The 16,179-nt window shown below is 54.2% G+C and overlaps 1 protein-coding gene across 1 annotated transcript; it reads left to right on the top strand.

Moving 5' to 3' along the window:
• The first annotated feature begins 451 nt into the window (after window positions 1-451).
• XKR5 (XK related 5) lies at window positions 452-15,110 on the top strand. Its single transcript, XM_033105161.1, has 7 exons — window positions 452-752; window positions 2,524-2,707; window positions 3,984-4,168; window positions 5,113-5,322; window positions 6,848-7,017; window positions 10,054-10,165; window positions 13,866-15,110. The coding sequence occupies exons 1-7, from the start codon at window positions 602-604 to the stop codon at window positions 14,984-14,986; spliced, it is 2,133 nt and encodes a 710-aa protein (XP_032961052.1). The 5' UTR covers window positions 452-601; the 3' UTR covers window positions 14,987-15,110.
• Window positions 15,111-16,179: the final 1,069 nt, after the last annotated feature.

The raw sequence follows: 16,179 nt of genomic DNA, 5'->3' as shown, positions 1-16,179 counted from the left end.
TCCTGAAATTATACTATGTGTGTGAGTATATGTGTGTCCATAATACATACACACACTACATATGTGCACACTGCACGATATATATATGGTATATATTACACATATCCCATACATGTATATATCTCCAGAGAGGTTTTCCCTTGCGCAGTGTTACTTCTTGCAAATTGGAATCTTGATTAACCCTCAAGCCCATCTGGAAAAAGCTTTTGTGAGGCCAGAGATGGGGATAGATTTGAAGGTGAGACGCAGAGGAAGAGCCCGTTAACATGCCCTGGAAGATTTCAGACTCACTAAGGGCTGTAACCCACCTCCTCCCAAAGACGTGCACTTCCCGACTAGTGGTCAACCCGCCTGCCAGTCAGCGGCCCCAGAGGCGGTGACCAGTGAACCACCTTCCGGACTAAGCTACCTGCAGTCCTGCAGCTCACCAAGTACTTCTGCAGGTTCCGCTATAAGGTTGGGGAACAGCGAGAAAACACTCCTGCCCACATCAAGAGGCTTCATCTGATGCAGCCCAGTAGCCAGAAAACTCAGCGCTGCCTCCCCGCTCCCCGCTGGTAACTTGAGATAAACCAGAACCAGGCTAACGGCTGGGGCCGAAATGCCTCCCGCCGTCGGGTCTCCGCCGGAAACCTCCCCGCCTCAGCTGCGCGCACGGGGAGGGGCGGGGGCGAGGCGGCGCGGGCGGCGGAGGATGCACGCGGGGCTGCTGGGGCTCTCCGCCCTGCTGCAGGCGGCCGAGCAGAGCGCGCGTGAGTGCTGGGCAGCTCAGGCTGGGCGCCTGCCATGCTCACCCCTCCACCACCCCAACCCCTTCACACACCCCTGCCGCGGCGGCAGCCTGCCCCCCTGCGCACAGCACTGCGCGCCAGTGTAGCACCGCGCACCCCAACCGCCTGCTGAGGACGTCCGCCCCGTCCTGAGTGGACCCCCGCGATGCACGATCCTCCGTGGATGGGTGATTGCCCCCACCCGTGATGCATGATCTCCTACGCATGAGCCCTCCAGTGGATGCACGCCCTCCGCCCACCCTCACCCCGCGGATGCATGGTCCTCTGTTGGATGCACGGCCTCTCCCCGCAGATACTCGATCCTTCCAGAGTCCGGGCACCTGTATCCCGCCCCTCCCTCCAGGAAGGCCTCCTGGACTCAGCAAAGTGCTGCGGGTGCGAGATGGGCCGAAGGCGGGCCCGGGTGCGCCCTGCTCCCCCCGCCCCCATCCCGGGCCGGCCTAGGGTCTCGGGCTGAGGTGGGGTGGGACGGGGCACGGCGTCCACACCGCCCTGGAGGTCTGTGTTCTGCCTCAGGGTTCCGAACAGGGCCGAACGCGGCTCGCTGGGAGCACCCCTGTCCTGTGCGGAGCCGGGGCCTCGCCAGCTGAGACCAAGCAAGATGGCAACACTTAGCGCCTTTCCAGTTTGAATTTGTAACTCTTTCGGTGCCGGAGAGGAGGCCCCGCCCACTTCCGCCCGGGTCCCTGCGGACCCGTCTGCCTCGGCGGGGTCCGAAGGGCTAGGGTCTTTCATGAGGCCACAACTTTTAGATAACCCCCCCAGCAACGCCCCCCCCCCCAGCATGCACGCACCTGGCCTCTCCCGCGGGCTCTGGCTCTGCGCTTCCCCACTGGGAGCCGGTTGCTGACCCCGGGTTGGCGGGGTCCCTTGTTGGAACCGCTGTCTCTGCGGGTTCCCCCGCGGCTCCCCCACCGCGCTGTTTCCGAGGGGCTTTGGGCAAGACTGGCACCCAGGAGGAAGTCGAGTGACATCAGCACCAAAGCTCCCGAAGACAAGACAGGACCCCAAAGCCTCCGCACCTCCAGTCCCGCAGTCCTCCCGCTGCCCTCCCCGCGGGGAGCTGCCCGGGCCTCAGCATCCCTTCTCCAACGACTGCTGGGTACACTGGCTTGCGTGTTCAATCCCGGGGCACAGCCTGGGGACCTAGGGTGGCTGCCAAGCCCTGACCCCTCGTCCAGTCCTCCAGGGGTCTATCTGTCTTGGGTAATGTTGGGGTTCCGCTACTATTGGCGGCTTTATGTGCCTGCAGATCCCTTTTAAACTCGAATCTGGGAAACCCAAGCAGTAGTCAGAGGAAACCACGGCTGTATGGTGGACAGATACAGCACCCACCCCACTGTCATCGGTTGGGGAGCTCAGATCCTCACTTAGATTTGTCTCCACCCGTCAGGCCTCAAAAATAAATAACTCCGTCCTCAGAGAGCAGGATTGGCTTTTTTTTTCAGCACATACTAGGTGCCAGGTATTTTTTTGCATATATATTCTGTGCCATCTAACAGTCCCTTTATATGACCATGGTGTCTGAACCTCTGGGGGCCTCAATCAAAGCCCTAGCACTTAATGAAGCCCTAGCACTGTCATTCAACCTCAGGCCCATCTCGACCGCCAGCGGGCAGTGCCGCTCCAGGGCGGGTCTAGCAGAGGCCCCCCTGTTGGGGACGCAGTGTTGGCTGCTCAGCCGGGCTCACTCCATTTTCCACTCAGCCCCCCTTTCCCCCTCGCCCCCCAGGCCTCTGCACCACGACCTACTACTTTACCACAGGACAGCTGCTCTGGGGGTGGCTGGCCCTTGCTGTGCTACTGCCTGGCTGCTTAGTCCAGGGCCTGAGCTATGTGTGGTTCCTAGCAGACGGACAGCGGGGCCACTGCTGGTTGGTCATGCTGCACCTCCTACAGCTCGGCGTGTGGAAGCGGTAAGCCTGATTGTGAAAGTGTGGTAGGAGGGTTCACCTGTGCACAGGTACTCTACCTTCAGGGTCCTAACCGCCCTCCCCCCACCTAGTTCCATTTTAACAACTACTACCTTAGTCAAGGCAGTGGGCACAGCTTGGAGCACAGACCAGGCAGTGGAGCTGGCCTGGTGGCCTGGTGGCGTCATCATCGAACCTTTTGTGCAGGAAGAAGCCATTTGGGAGCCAAGGCCCGTTTCTGTCATTAAAAACAGCCTGGAAGGGCCTAGTGCTGGCAGGCTCACCTATAGACAGGCTTACCTGTGGGCAGGCACACACGTGGGCGGGTTCACCAGTACGTAAACGGCAAATTTCAGTTCTCAGCTGTTTCATCATCCCATAGAGTTGCCAAGAATAAAAAAGGGAGGACCCTGGGAGGATCAGATGGGTGAAGCCCTGCGGCTCTCGTATTCATTAAGTGGTAGGTGCCAAGTGTTGGGGGAGAGGGGTTCTCAAGGAGTCATTGCCAGTTTTCAGGCCTCGGGCTGTGCCATGGGCTGTTCTCGGTAGTTTATGCCTTCAGGCTGTTCCCAGGGCTTTCTCTGTGGGAGCTGAAGTGAGTTTTCTGATTTCTCAGCTGAGTCCGAGGAGGGACTAATTCCCTTCCTCCCAGAGTAGAATCTCAAGTTGGAGGTAGAGGGTGCTTCTGACAGACACGACTCACCCACCCCGACTGTTGTGGGCCCCTCACAGCTGGAACCCTAGGTGCGTAAAGGCACCAAAAACAGTTTGCAGCCACAGACGTTCTGCTCTATGCCTGTCCCAGTGTCAGTAGCACACAAAATTCTCCATTCTGTGAGGACGAGGATATGTTTTCTCATCTCCGTGTGCTCTAAAGCGATGGTGACATGGCACCTTGCAACAAGCATTTGTTGAGCGAATTAATAATTCCCATCCCAAAAGGTTCCGGGCAGGGGGATGCATGTCCGGGTTAGTTCCAAACCATGCAAGGCTCAGAGAGAGAGCCCCCAGCAAACCTGTGTGCTCCCGGCTGTGGCACACACCCCCCCGGCCCGCCACCACCACCACACACATGGGCTGAGCAGGGTCACGTATGGCAGCATCTGGACTGGAGAGCACGTCTTCAGTCAGGAGTCAGAGCTCAGGGACCCCAGTGTGCAGATCTGAGAGGTTATTCTCCAGAACGCTATAGGTCCCAACAACAAGTCAGAAAAAGGGGGGCGTCCTAGTCAAGCTGGCGAGGTGTGACTCTGCACCACACATCCTTGCTCCTCCTCAGACACTGGGACGCCATGGCAACTGTTCTGTGGAAGGATGGGGTGGCCCGCCACCACGGCCAGCTGCTGCTCCAGGAGGCCGACCTGTCAGCTCTCCGCCTCTTGGAAGCCCTGCTCCAGACTGGACCCCACTTGCTGCTTCAAACTTATGTTTTCCTCGCCTCGGACTTCACAGATATTGTGCCAGGTGAGTGACTTCATCCACAGAGCACAGACTGTCCCACTTCTCAAGGGGAACACACACAAATGCTTTATTTAGCAGAAGTCCACAATCGAAGATTTCCCCTCCTGGGGAGGATGAAGGCAGCCCAAGCTCACGAGCTCAAGGTCATGGCTAACACAGGCTTTCGTTGGGATGATTAGTTCCCAGGGCGTTGGCTCCCTTCATGGGCTCAGTCCCTAACATAGAAATTGTGGGTCACACACCCTCGAAACACCTGGCGAAGGCCCACACTCTGCTTCTCGCTTCTCGGCAGCATCGCTGCGTCCTTCCTGCATCTTTAGTCACTAGAGTAAGTCAGTGCTGCCAGCGGCTTATCCCTCGAGAGGCCCCGGCAATGTCTGCCTGCAGCTGGCACGTGCCCCAGGCGTTGGCGTGCTCCTCCTTTCCTTTTCTCTTGGTGGCTTCTTGCTCTCCCCCCACGGCTCCTTTCTCTTCCCTGTCTTTGCCGAGTGTCCACATGTCTACATGCAGAAGTTAAATACCCGAGTCAGGACTGCGCTGTCCTTCCATCTGTACTTCTCACAGGGCCGGGCACGGTTTGGTGTTCTGGTTTTATTTCTTTGATCAAACCTCCTTTGTGTGGATCGGACAACAAAGTACATTTGAGATGGAAGACCATGTTCAGAGCCCTCTGAACTGCTTTGTTACAAACAGAGCTCAGAGCAGGGGGCTTAGAGGCTCAGTCACTCAGACGTTTTTCTGTACAGAGGAAGAACCCAGCTCGCTTCTGCGGAAGCGTCATGCTGAGGACACATCTCACGTCCTCAGTTCTTCCTGTGCACAGACGCGTGTTTTACACAGGGGTCTGTTACCCGCCGTCCGGGTGCTTGTTTACAGATGCCCTCGTGAAACCAGGTTTAATCAGAGGATGGACGTTTCACAAACACTGCTGCCCACATCTCTTCCAGGGATGAGCGCCCTGTGCTCGTGGGCGGCCCTGTCCTGGGCCCTGGTGTGCTATGCTCGTTTCATGGGCTCCATGAAGCCGGGTCACGTCGCCACGCCATGGGCTGCCCTCTTCTGCCAGCAACTGTGGAGGATGGGCATGGTGGGAGCCCGCGTCCTGAGTCTGGCTTTGTTCTTCAGAGCTCACCACGCCTGGGGTTTGGTGGCTGGAGGTAAGCGAGCGTGTGTCCTGGGTACCCATTGCTGTATAAGGAACCACGCCAGAACTTAATGCCTTCAAATAGCCACTTCTGATCATCAACCCCAGTTCTGGGGTCTGACTGTGGGGGTCCTTGCCTGGGGGGGCTCACAGGGGTATAGTAGGACAGTGGGTGTCTGGATTCCCAGGGAAGCTCCACTGGGCTGGCTGTACAGATGGCATCTTCCCTCTCAGCCAGGCACCCCGGGCTCCTCGTGCCCTTTCTCTTCAGCAAGGGAGCCTGGACTGCAGACTTGGCAGCTGAGATTTCCGAGAACAAGGAAGTGGAAACGGGCAGTCCTCAAAACTGGCTCAGCACTGGGTCAGCACCACTTCGGCTGTATGCCAGCCATCGAAGCAGTCACGGCCAGCCCAGATGCAGGCGATGGAGGAAGAGACTGCAGGCCCCATGGGGACCCCGGGAAGGGCAGCAATGGATGTGCTGTCATGGAGAGAAGCGCCCGTAGCCAACGGCCCAGCCAGCTGCGGGCACAGCTGTATTTGCTGTGAAGGCTTTTAGAACACTGTGTTCTATACCCTGGGCTGAAACCTATTCTGTAGAAAAGCTGTCATTCAAACAAGAGGGAGGCAGAGGGTCCCCCTGCCCTGACCCACTAGAAAAATATACAGTACATACTATGATATTTTCATAGCCTCCGAAAGCCCTTAATTGCATTTGCACACTGAAGTGTAGACATCTCTGTTTCACACAGGACCACTCCACTGAGCCCAACCTTTGCTCAGCTTCAGTCTAACTGATTGGACATGCGAACAGCAATGGTAGGTGCTCTGCCTGACCATGCTGAGTCCCTGCAGGGCCCTGTGTGTCCCCTGTGTGCCAAGGACAGGAATCTCCTCTGGTCATCGGGGAACGCATGCTGCAAGAAGCAACAGTGCACCCCTGTTTAAAGAGGACGGAGGCATTGAGAAATATTTAGACGTGCACCGGAGCCAACGTCAATACACTTAGGACAGAAAGGAGACATTTTTGAAAGAAACTGTACTCCTAAAGAGAGAGTAACTTTATTACTTACATATTGTTTAATTGAGCTCAAGGTCCCATATGATAGTATTCATCTTAAAACAGAGGGATAAAATTATAGCTGGAGTGCGGGCAGACCTACCATGTGGCTGTGGAGGGTTTTAGCCCCGGTAGCAGTGACCGACAATCGTGGGCCGTCGGTTTCATACCTGCCGACCCACCAACCGCCTTCTAGAACTAAGAGGGCGTACGTTTGCTAAGTGTTGTTGAGGCTAGTTTTTGTTTGCTCGTCCCCAAATTAGGTCAGGTACCCTTGATGAGGACCAAATGAGACAATACGTGCAAAGATACAATGTGTTGATTTTCTGTGCCCCTCAGATCTCTTCTGGGTTTGACCTCATGGACGCTGAGCCAGGCGTGGTCAGATCAGAGAGGAGGTTCGAGGCCCGCTTTCCATGTCCCTGCCCGACCCCGCCCTGCCTCCCCGAGTGGACTCTAACGGCCCTCCTCTCGCCAGGTGCCCACTGGCTGGTGATGACATTCTGGCTCGTGGCCCAGCAGAGTGACATTGTGGAAAGCACCTGCCCCTGGCGGCTGTTCAACGTGCTGGTGGGCGCCGTGTACATCCTCTGCTACCTCAACTTCTGGGATGGCCCTTCCAGAAACAGGATGGTCACGTTCTATATGGCAAGTGGTGATGACGGTTTCCTTCAGTCCTCACTTTTACTGTGTTTATAGAGCGTGTGTGTGTCTGTGCACATGTGCGCATCTATTTAAGAAGGAATAGCTTGGTTTTAGGGAAAATTCAAAAAGGAATTCTAGTCTCAAACAGAGATGTGGACTCTGAAAACAGTAACCTGACGCCCAGTTGTTCCCACACAGTTACCGTAGCAAGAATTTTGGCGACTTTGGTGATGTTTTCAGCCACTCTCTACGCCAGCCCATCTGATAAATATAATCACAATTCTACTCTGTTATATACACAATATCCTTGTTAATCAGCTCAGTTATTGAGTTACAGCCATCGTCCTAGACTGTTTGAAAAACCCGAAGGTGATGTAATGGACTGCCTCTAGGCCGCTTCTCAGCTAGTACAACAGATAAGCTATTTTATACACAAATAACCCCCTCCCCCGACAAAATAAAAAAAGGCAGAATGTGGATAGATGCTAGGAGAAAAGCGATGTCTGAAACTCACAGGAGTGCTGACCCGTTGGATGACCAGAGATGCTTTTGACTGGAAGGGGAAGGTGAGCTGCTCTGCAAACGGCAAAGGAGAGAGGATGCAGCCACAGGCTTCAGAGCACAGGTTTTGGAATCAGACAAGCTTGCAGGGACCCCCAGCCCCACCAATGACTATCACCAACTGGTTTGGCCAATAATGTAAACTCTCTGAACCTATTGTTTTCATCGGCACTTTAGGAAACAGGGCACCCACCTCTCAGCGTCCCTGTGACAGTTACATAAAATCCACATTTTCAGGGACCCTGGGATGATTAAACAGAATAATAAACAACTTGGCACAAAATAACCCACCGACAGTGGCCGTTACTAATACAAGATGAAGAGACTTGCCGGGGAGCAGGCAGGCGGGCACTCCCAGGAGCCGGGAGCAAGTGTAAGTGGCCTGAGATGCAGTCCCTGACCAGGAAGGAGGGTGGCGTGGTCCCCTACTGAGCCCCGTAGAGCTTCCTGACCCCATAGGCCACAGGGACAGATGGACAGATGGAAGAGGACTCGTGGTTTGTGAGAAGCCCAGAGCCTCACCGAGCCTCAGTTTCCACATCTGAAACCAGGAATAATAATAAAACCCACCTCGTATGGGGTGAGGATGAATTTGTTCAGCATCATGCATGTCACAGCTTCCCAGCCCGTGTGCACGCGCACGTGAATACAATGGAGGACTCGTTTTATTGTCCGTTTGCAGAAGCAGTTTCTTCATCTGCCAATGCCCAAATGTGCCCCGATTACCAGGAACAAAATGAGCAGAAGATGTGCATTCGTTGCTTTGGTTTTTGTTTTGGTCACTTTCATACCTTTGTCTCTGTATTATCTCCCAGGAGTTTTAGAGACTGTTACGCGTTCAAGGGAAACAAACACTTTATAGCTCCCGGTGTCTTCATCACCAGATCACTGGGTTAAGAGTGATTAAGCAGGAGCAACAGACATTAGACACTATTGAAGGTCACAGAGGAAGATGCGGCGACGGCACTGTCTGTATGCCCTTCACCGTCTGACTCACAGGCTCCTTTAGACTCATCACAGCCCTACGGCGTCGTGGAGTGTGAGAATCCCAGTTACAGCGGGGCAACTGGACTCCCAGAGGCCAAGTGGCACGTCCAGGGTCACACGTGCCAGGTGGCACGTCCAGGGCCGGCCAGTGGTGCTGCCCAGGCCAGGCCTAGGTCTCCGATCCTGTGGTCCAGGCCTCCTGCCAACACCATTCCCATCTCAGGCCCTGCCACGTGGTCCTTTCATGGACTCTCCAGGCCCTAGCAGGCACCGCCCCTGGTAGAGAGACATGAGACCTGACCCTGACCGAAAGTTGCTCCTCTTGGGGAAAAATTGTTCTGCTGGCAAAGAAAGGGTTAATGCAACTTTTCTTCCTTCCTTCCTTCCTTCCTTCCTTCCTTCCTTCCTTCCTTCCTTCCTTCCTTCCTTCCTTCCTTCCCTCCCTCTTTCCTTCCTTTCTTTCTTTTTCTTTTCTTTTTTTTTGTTCCAAAAGGAAAAAGACCATAGAATCCACTTTCTAAGGAGGATGGGCCTGGTGGCTGCTTAGAGTAGCTCTAGTTTTTAATAGCTAACGGCTTTGCTTAAATAATGGAAAATGTGTCCTCAGGTCACAGCCACCCAGAACCCAAGGCATGGGGAGAACAGACATTCTTAGGGTTGTTAAGCAGCTCCTCAATGTTTTTAACTCTCTCCTTATTTGACATTTTTAGCGTTAAAATGACGCCAATAAATGACCATGCTAAAGTTTCCAAGGACTTTTAGCATGAAATAGTATTACAATTTAGTTTTTTTAATGTCTCATACACAGTATTTCAATACATCATCTTTGAATTATATCCAGATTGTTTAATTATTTTAAGAAATATATCTTTATGTTTGAAAACTGGAAAACAAAGTTAATAAGCCTGCCTGGTGGGAGGGACAGAGCCGTCTGTGAGCCGTCTGGAAGAGCAGCCACCTCTTTGTCCCTGCAGGAGGCTGTGTTCCGCAGCAAGCATGCTGCCACCTGGTGGCCACAGACCAAAGTTACCTCTAAGAGGCACATATTTGAAAACATTGTTTTAATGTTACGAAAGTTTGTGACTCTCGCTTACTGGAATTCAATGGCACTGTCAGCTCTGCAGATACTTTTAGTTATTGTGTTATAGAACTAATAACGCATACAGTTAACATGGGAATGTGAAGTATATAAAATGGGAGCTAGCTGTCCTCAGCCCTCCAAAGGGAGCCACGGAGCCATGTGGGCTGCGTCCTTACATTTCCTGTGTGTTTACGATTCTGCAGACATGCTAATGAGCTGCACTGAGAAGAGGGACATGCCCCCTTTGCCAGAGCAGCTCTCAGGCCCCGACCCTGCTTCCAGGAGGCTCTGTCATCGTGGAGCCCCCGTGGGCATCGAGGACACAGCCTCCCACACTGAAGGAAGGAAGCTGCTACAGAACCATGAGACGGGAGTCCTGGCTACATGGCGACTCTCCCTTTGTCCCACAGATTATGCTGCTGGAGAACGGCATCCTGTTGCTCTTGGCCACTGATTTTCTCCAGGGGACATCGGTGACCAGCCTGTGGGCCATCGCAGGAGTCTTGTCTGGGTTTCTGATTGGTAAGACCCAACGCGGCCTTTTTATTCTCCCTCCACACCCCCAACTTGTTTCTATACAACAAACCAACTCCAAGGGCAGGAAACTGTGCTCAGAGAAGGTAGGGGTGGTGCTCGCGGCACTGTGGGTAGCAAGGCGTCCCCACCTGGGATGACACACAGCTCAGCCTTCTTCGTCGGCCATGCTTGGCTGTGCCGGGAACCAGCACAGCGGGGCGGACACTCCTATCCCAACACCTCGTGGGCAGGGCTGCCCCCGAGAGCGGTGGCTGGGGCCAAGGACGGGACCTCAGCACCGTGTATCTGGGGTGCAGAGTCCTGATCATCCTGACACTATGTCACTGGAGCCCGAGGAGCTGGTTAGTGAGTGGCCCCAAGCTACAGCTGAGCAAGGTGAGGCGCAGAGGAAGTTAAGTGCTGTCTCTCCGGGCCAGACGCTGTGTAAGTGGTAGAGCTAGCTGACCCCCAGCTCCACGTCCGGCATCTAGCCCGAGGCCTGGCGGTTTTACACAATCAGTTACACTCTCAGAGTGAATGAAGGAGTCCGCGGTCTATGCTCTGCCCTCTGTGTTAACCAGACTCACAGGCCCATGAGAGCCCGAAAGGGAATTCCTCTCCTACGCTTGGAAAAGAAAAAGAAAAGGCAGCCTGTTGTCGGCTTGCTCTCCCCACACAGCGTGGCCAGCCCAGCGACCAGGGCCCTCTCCATCTGCAGGCCTGTGCTGCAGTGCCCAGGACAGCCGCCAAACGCCTCACCTGGGCCCTTGTGCTTCTGAAACACAATCGATGCCGTTTCCTCAGTTGTTTACGCAACTCACAGCCCTGAGCTCCCGCCCTCGCCCCAAAGCCTTCCCTCTGGTCACCCACATCCTGAATGAGGCATGCGTGGCTGGTGGGTACCACCTGGACAGCCCCGGCCCCTAAGCAGAGAAACGGTGTCGAGGGACTTGGACCCTTCTATTGCTCATACCAGCCAGAGGTCACACTGGCCTGAGTCAGTAGCCCTGACCAGGGAAAGGACATGACCTTCAGCATCTGTGCCCTTAGGGAGGATGGAGCAGATTCATAAATTGTGGCCTTAGAATAAATGTTTGGGAGCCACAAGCCCCCTTGACTTTAAGCTGTGTCCCCATCATGAGATGGCACAAGTCAGGGCTTGTTAAACCTTTGGGTTGCTGACTCAGCTCTTCTTTTTCAAATTAAACATTTTTCTTTTGAGATAATTATGGTTATAAGAAAGAACATAGAGATCCTCCCCTCGACAAAAATTTTTGAAAACATTTTTTAAAACGTATAAAGCAAGAAGTGTCAGAAGGACAACTAATATATCTGGGAGGTGCCTGAAGAGAATTCACCAATGACGTAACTCTAGAGCCAGACTTCAGGGGATGGATGGAAGGTATTAAGGTAAAGAGCAGGGAAAAGTTTCAAAATTGTGCACAAGTGAAAGAAATAAGGAAGGGACGGAGAGAGAGAGGAAGGAAAGAAGACAGAGAGATCCCTAGACCGTTACCCAGTCCCCCCAGTGGGTACAATAGTGCAAAACCACATCACAACGAGGACGTGGGTGTGACACATTTGAGGTGCACAGAGAACATCTGTGTCACCATGAGGACCTTTCCTGTGCCTCCTTCATAACCACACCCGCTTCCTTATGCCCCAGGCCCCTCCTGAAACCCTGGCCACCTCTAATCTGTTCTCCATTTCTATAACTTTGTCACTGCCACCTGTTCTTAGCTGGCATCACAGGATATGTAACCTTTGGGCTTTGGTGTGTCACCCAGCATGATTCTCTGGCTATTCATCCAGGCCACTGTGTGTCAGTCATCCCATCCTTTGCTGCTAAGTACTGTCTCATGTGTGGTTAACAGCTTGGTAACCACGCGTCCTTTTTAAACCAATAATTGATTTCTAAGCTGCCAGGGGCATGTAAGTGACAGAGAGAAAGCTGAGGACCCGCTTGCCAATGTGTGACCCAGCTGTGCTCACCCACATCGCACATGGGTCTGGGGGCTCCTGGCTTATCTGGGGGGACGGGGTGTTGTCAGCTGGAAGCCTAACCACGCACTTGGATTTTGTGGTTCTCGGAGGCATGATGGAGTGCTGTGAGCACATTGGCGCCGGGAGTAAAAGCCACCCCCTGATCTGCTTCACATACGTGAACACTTCAGTTCAGAAGGAGGGGTTCAGCAGCACCCCTGCAGTGTGCCATGGTCCCCATTCCCCACCTCGTCTCTCTCCAGGGAGAAGGGGTCCCCTTCCTCGGCGCGTTGACCCCAGGTGCAAGGAGCAGGCGTGGGAGCTGGGGCCGACGGCCTGCACCCCTCAGCTGGCCAAAGGGGCTCACAGCCAGGCCTTTGCCAGTTTCCTGGAGCTGCCCGAACCCCGACTCCCACGCAGCCCTGGAGGTTGTGCCCAGTGGCAAGATGTGCACGAATCACAGTCCAAGGAGCACAGGCTTCAATCAGCAGCTTGGCTGTCATCTTGAGCTCCCTGGGCATACAATTCTGAGTGCCTACTATGTGCCGCCTGGGGCTGCAAGAACCCCGTGCATGACGTGGCGTCACGGAAAGTCTGCCTTCTCTGAAAATGTGCACTGAGGCTGTGTGAGCAGGGGCTTCGTTCCCCTGCCTTCGCCTTGGGTGGCTCACTGTAAAAGAAGGGTGACAACACCCACCGGCTGGCTGGCGGTGAGAGTTCAAAACAAGATGTAGGAAAGGCTTGCGTTGTGCCCGCTGCAGAACCCCACTCGCCACGTAGGAATTCTGCCTCCCACCCCTCACCCCGAAAGACAGCACTCTGAGAGGCTGTGAGGATCGGCGGTAGGTTCCTGCCAGCGCTTCCTGCCCCTCTGAGGTGCCCCCACGCCTGTTTCAGGCTTCACGCTGTTTATACTGAGTGCCCTGAACCCAGCCACTTCGTCCAGTACAACAGGAAACTGGAAATAACGTGGGAGGTTGCTGGAACGCTCTGTTAAAGAAGTTACTGCGGTAGTCAACACTTCTGATCAAAATAAATTAATCTGACAACAAGGCGATTAAGATGTTTATGCACAAAGGAAGTGCCGTTGCTGGTGATGGAAATTCCTTGCTACGGGTTTTGATGGGCACGTTTAACCTCTGCTTGGGTCTTGTTTTTGAGACGATTCCTACCTCCCAGCTTTGGAACTCGTCCCCCCCCCCCCCCCCCCCCCCCGGGTGCAGATGGTCGAATGCGGAGTATTTGATCCAGCTCTCTGAAAGTACAATTAGCCCTTCTATTAGGTTGCTGCAAAAGTAATTGCAGTTTAAAAGGTTAAAAATAACTGCAAAATCCACAATTACTTTTGCACCAACCTAATACCAAGGGTCTCTCACACACCTGTGGACACACACGTGCACATGTGCTCACACACATACACACACATGCACGCGCATACACGTCTAGAGCGCTCAGCTGCATTTGCTCTCAAGGAAGAATGGAGAGGATTTAAACTTTGTTATTACATTTGTAAGCTTAGCTACCTTTGCAGCGTGTGGAAGCTGCAGCCTACGTAAATTTCTTCCTCATATCCTGTCCCGATGCTCCAACAAGAGCCCCGCTTTGGACCCCAAATTACATTACTCTGCTCACAAGTCCCGAACCTGCAATTCTGCAAGCCACGGGGAGGACGCAGGACTTTGAAGCCTGTAAACTGAGCTCTTCTCTTTCTTGTCTTTTTCAGGCACCATCTCGCTGGTGATTTATTACAGCCTGCTGCATCCTAAGTCCACAGACATCTGGCAGGACTTTGTCAGGAAGTCCTGTGGCTTTGCAGGGGGTGACAGGGCAGAGAGAGAATCTTCTCCCCAGGGCACCGCTCTAGCTGAAGACAGGCCGGAGAGCCCAGTCACAAGTCAAGAGGAAGGTTATGAGCTAACTAGTCTGGGGGAGCCCGCCATCTCGCAATGGGGACCCCCAGAGTCTGGGCTAGAAAGCCAGATTTCGGGAGGGGACTCTTTCCTCAGTCACCACCACTGGCTGTTGGTGAAACTTGCCCTAAAAACGGGAAATGTGTCTAAGATCAACGCAGCCTTTGGAGAAGACCATCCTGGGTGCTTCTGTGCCCCTGCGTGGGGCTTGAGCCAACACCACAACCAGCAGAGGAAGCCCCCGTTTTCCCAGCAAGCGCTCCCATCGTCCCCCCATGGCCCCGTAACCTCAGAGAACGGCTCTGACTTTCGAGGTGTCTCCAAAGCAGAGGCCGACCAGTCGGAAACCTCAAGTTACGTCTCTTTTACCAGCGATAATTATCACAAAGCTCCTGTCCAGCAGCCAGCAGCTCTGCAGCAGGGGGGTGGCCCAGAGGAAGGAGCAGGGGCTGTTTCTAGGGAGCGAGGAAGAGGTGCAGGCGGGCAGCTGAGCGGAGCAGGGGGACAGGAGAGCGCCACGCTGTACTTCAGTGCCACCTCGGACGCGGCCACGCCGGCACACCACGGAGGTGGGCCAGCCCCTGCGCAGACGTGGGGGAGGGGCAGCCCCGCGCAGCCCGCCCCGCCTCCACCGACCGCGAAGCCCTTTCCCGCCACCATCGCCAACATTAGCCCCGTCCTGGGCACGGGGCCAGGTAGGCGACTCCGCCCCGGCACAGTCGTCCCCAGCAGATCTCCGGCTGGCTCGGACGGCGGGGAGCGCACGAGGGACCCCAATCATCCTGCCACTGCTGGCCCGTGGATGTCACTGCCGCGGGTGGGCCCCAGGCCTGCAGAGGAACCCTGCCTCACGTCCACCCCCAAGTCTGAGTCCATCCACAGGGATGGCAGCCCGGAGGGAAGGCCAGAGACCGAGGCAAGGGTCACCATCTGACCACAGCCCCGGTGAGAGAGGACAACAGGCTGGTCACTGGGCGTCTGGGTAGGAGAAATGCCACTTCTGACGTCCACGCCCTGTGCGTCACACGCCCCCCTGGACCACTCAGGAACGAAGGAACCAGAATAGATGCTTTCTAAGATCCCCTGTGAACACCACACACCACACCTGTGCGTAAGAGAGGGTCTCTAACACCCCGTGAGGGGAGAAAAGGCTTCCCATCAAAGCCGCCTGCTTTTACAAACTATACGATCCCCATTTTATCTTGTTGTTGTTGTTGTGGCTTCTAGGAAACTCAGAGGTACAAGCTAGAGTCCTATTTTATTCTGGATTTGTGTTACAGTTAGCTTCTCTTGACACGGGTGGTTATTAATCTCTTTATAAAAATGTATTCTGACTGCATTCTTTTATGAAATCTCATGGTGAGATAAGGCAAGCCTTTCTGGAAGTGGATGGGGAATGTGTGCTATAGTCATCAGCCTAAGGGACAATGCAAAGGTCCCTCTGAGATTCCCTCACCTCTCTAGCAGAGCATAAGTGGTATTTTTCTGTTAAACACGCAGCCCTCCTTCCCGAAGGCCAGACGGCAGTTCTTTGTGGGGTCCCTCTCCTCCACTACTGACTTTACACTCTGTTTCCTTTTTCTCCAGACTTTGCTCCCTCCTCCATTTGATGTGATACATTATCTGTGACTTCAGCTCATCCACAAGAAGGGAATTAATATCCCTTCCCCCTCGTGCTCTGTCTCTTTCTGACTCTTCCCTTACAGGTGTTGCCTGTGGATCAGTATTTCGTCATTTCTGTAAGCTAAGCCTTCCTTCACAGCTGGTTAAGGAAGTCCAGTCATAAACCACTGAGGAGGGCTGGGTGCTGTTTGCTGGTGGCACTTTTTACCTTTTCCAAACACCTCCAGGTTCAGGGACAATATCCAAGCCCCAGAGAGAAAATGTAGAGTAACTTAGCTCACACAAGCCAGGAGCGTGCACAAACATTTCCTGCAGTAAGCTCGCAGACCTCAGCGTGATGTTGGGCTGCCAGCCACACACGCCAGCTCGACGTCGCAGACAGAGAACTGGCTGAGAACTGGTGCTGCAGCAGGTACATGTGAAGTGAAGAGAGTCTGCCAGGCACAGAGAGCCATCCATCCGGAGTTCCTCACTGTGCTGTTATGCACATGGGTTCCTGCTCCT

Source organism: Rhinolophus ferrumequinum, chromosome 4 (assembly GCF_004115265.2).
Source record: "Rhinolophus ferrumequinum isolate MPI-CBG mRhiFer1 chromosome 4, mRhiFer1_v1.p, whole genome shotgun sequence".
NCBI classification, from domain to species: Eukaryota; Metazoa; Chordata; class Mammalia; order Chiroptera; family Rhinolophidae; genus Rhinolophus; species Rhinolophus ferrumequinum.
The sequence above is the reverse complement of the archived record's forward strand: the minus strand, read 5'-3'. Positions and strand labels throughout refer to the sequence as shown.

Bases quoted from the DNA above. Each gene is read 5' to 3' on its own strand.
- XKR5 (XM_033105161.1), top strand. From the start codon at position 602: ATGCCTCCCGCCGTCGGGTCTCCGCCGGAAACCTCCCCGCCTCAGCTG. The intron at 4,169-5,112 runs GTGAGTGACTTC...CATCTCTTCCAG, and splicing joins CTTCACAGATATTGTGCCAG to GGATGAGCGCCCTGTGCTCG. The intron at 7,018-10,053 runs GCAAGTGGTGAT...TTTGTCCCACAG, and splicing joins GGATGGTCACGTTCTATATG to ATTATGCTGCTGGAGAACGG.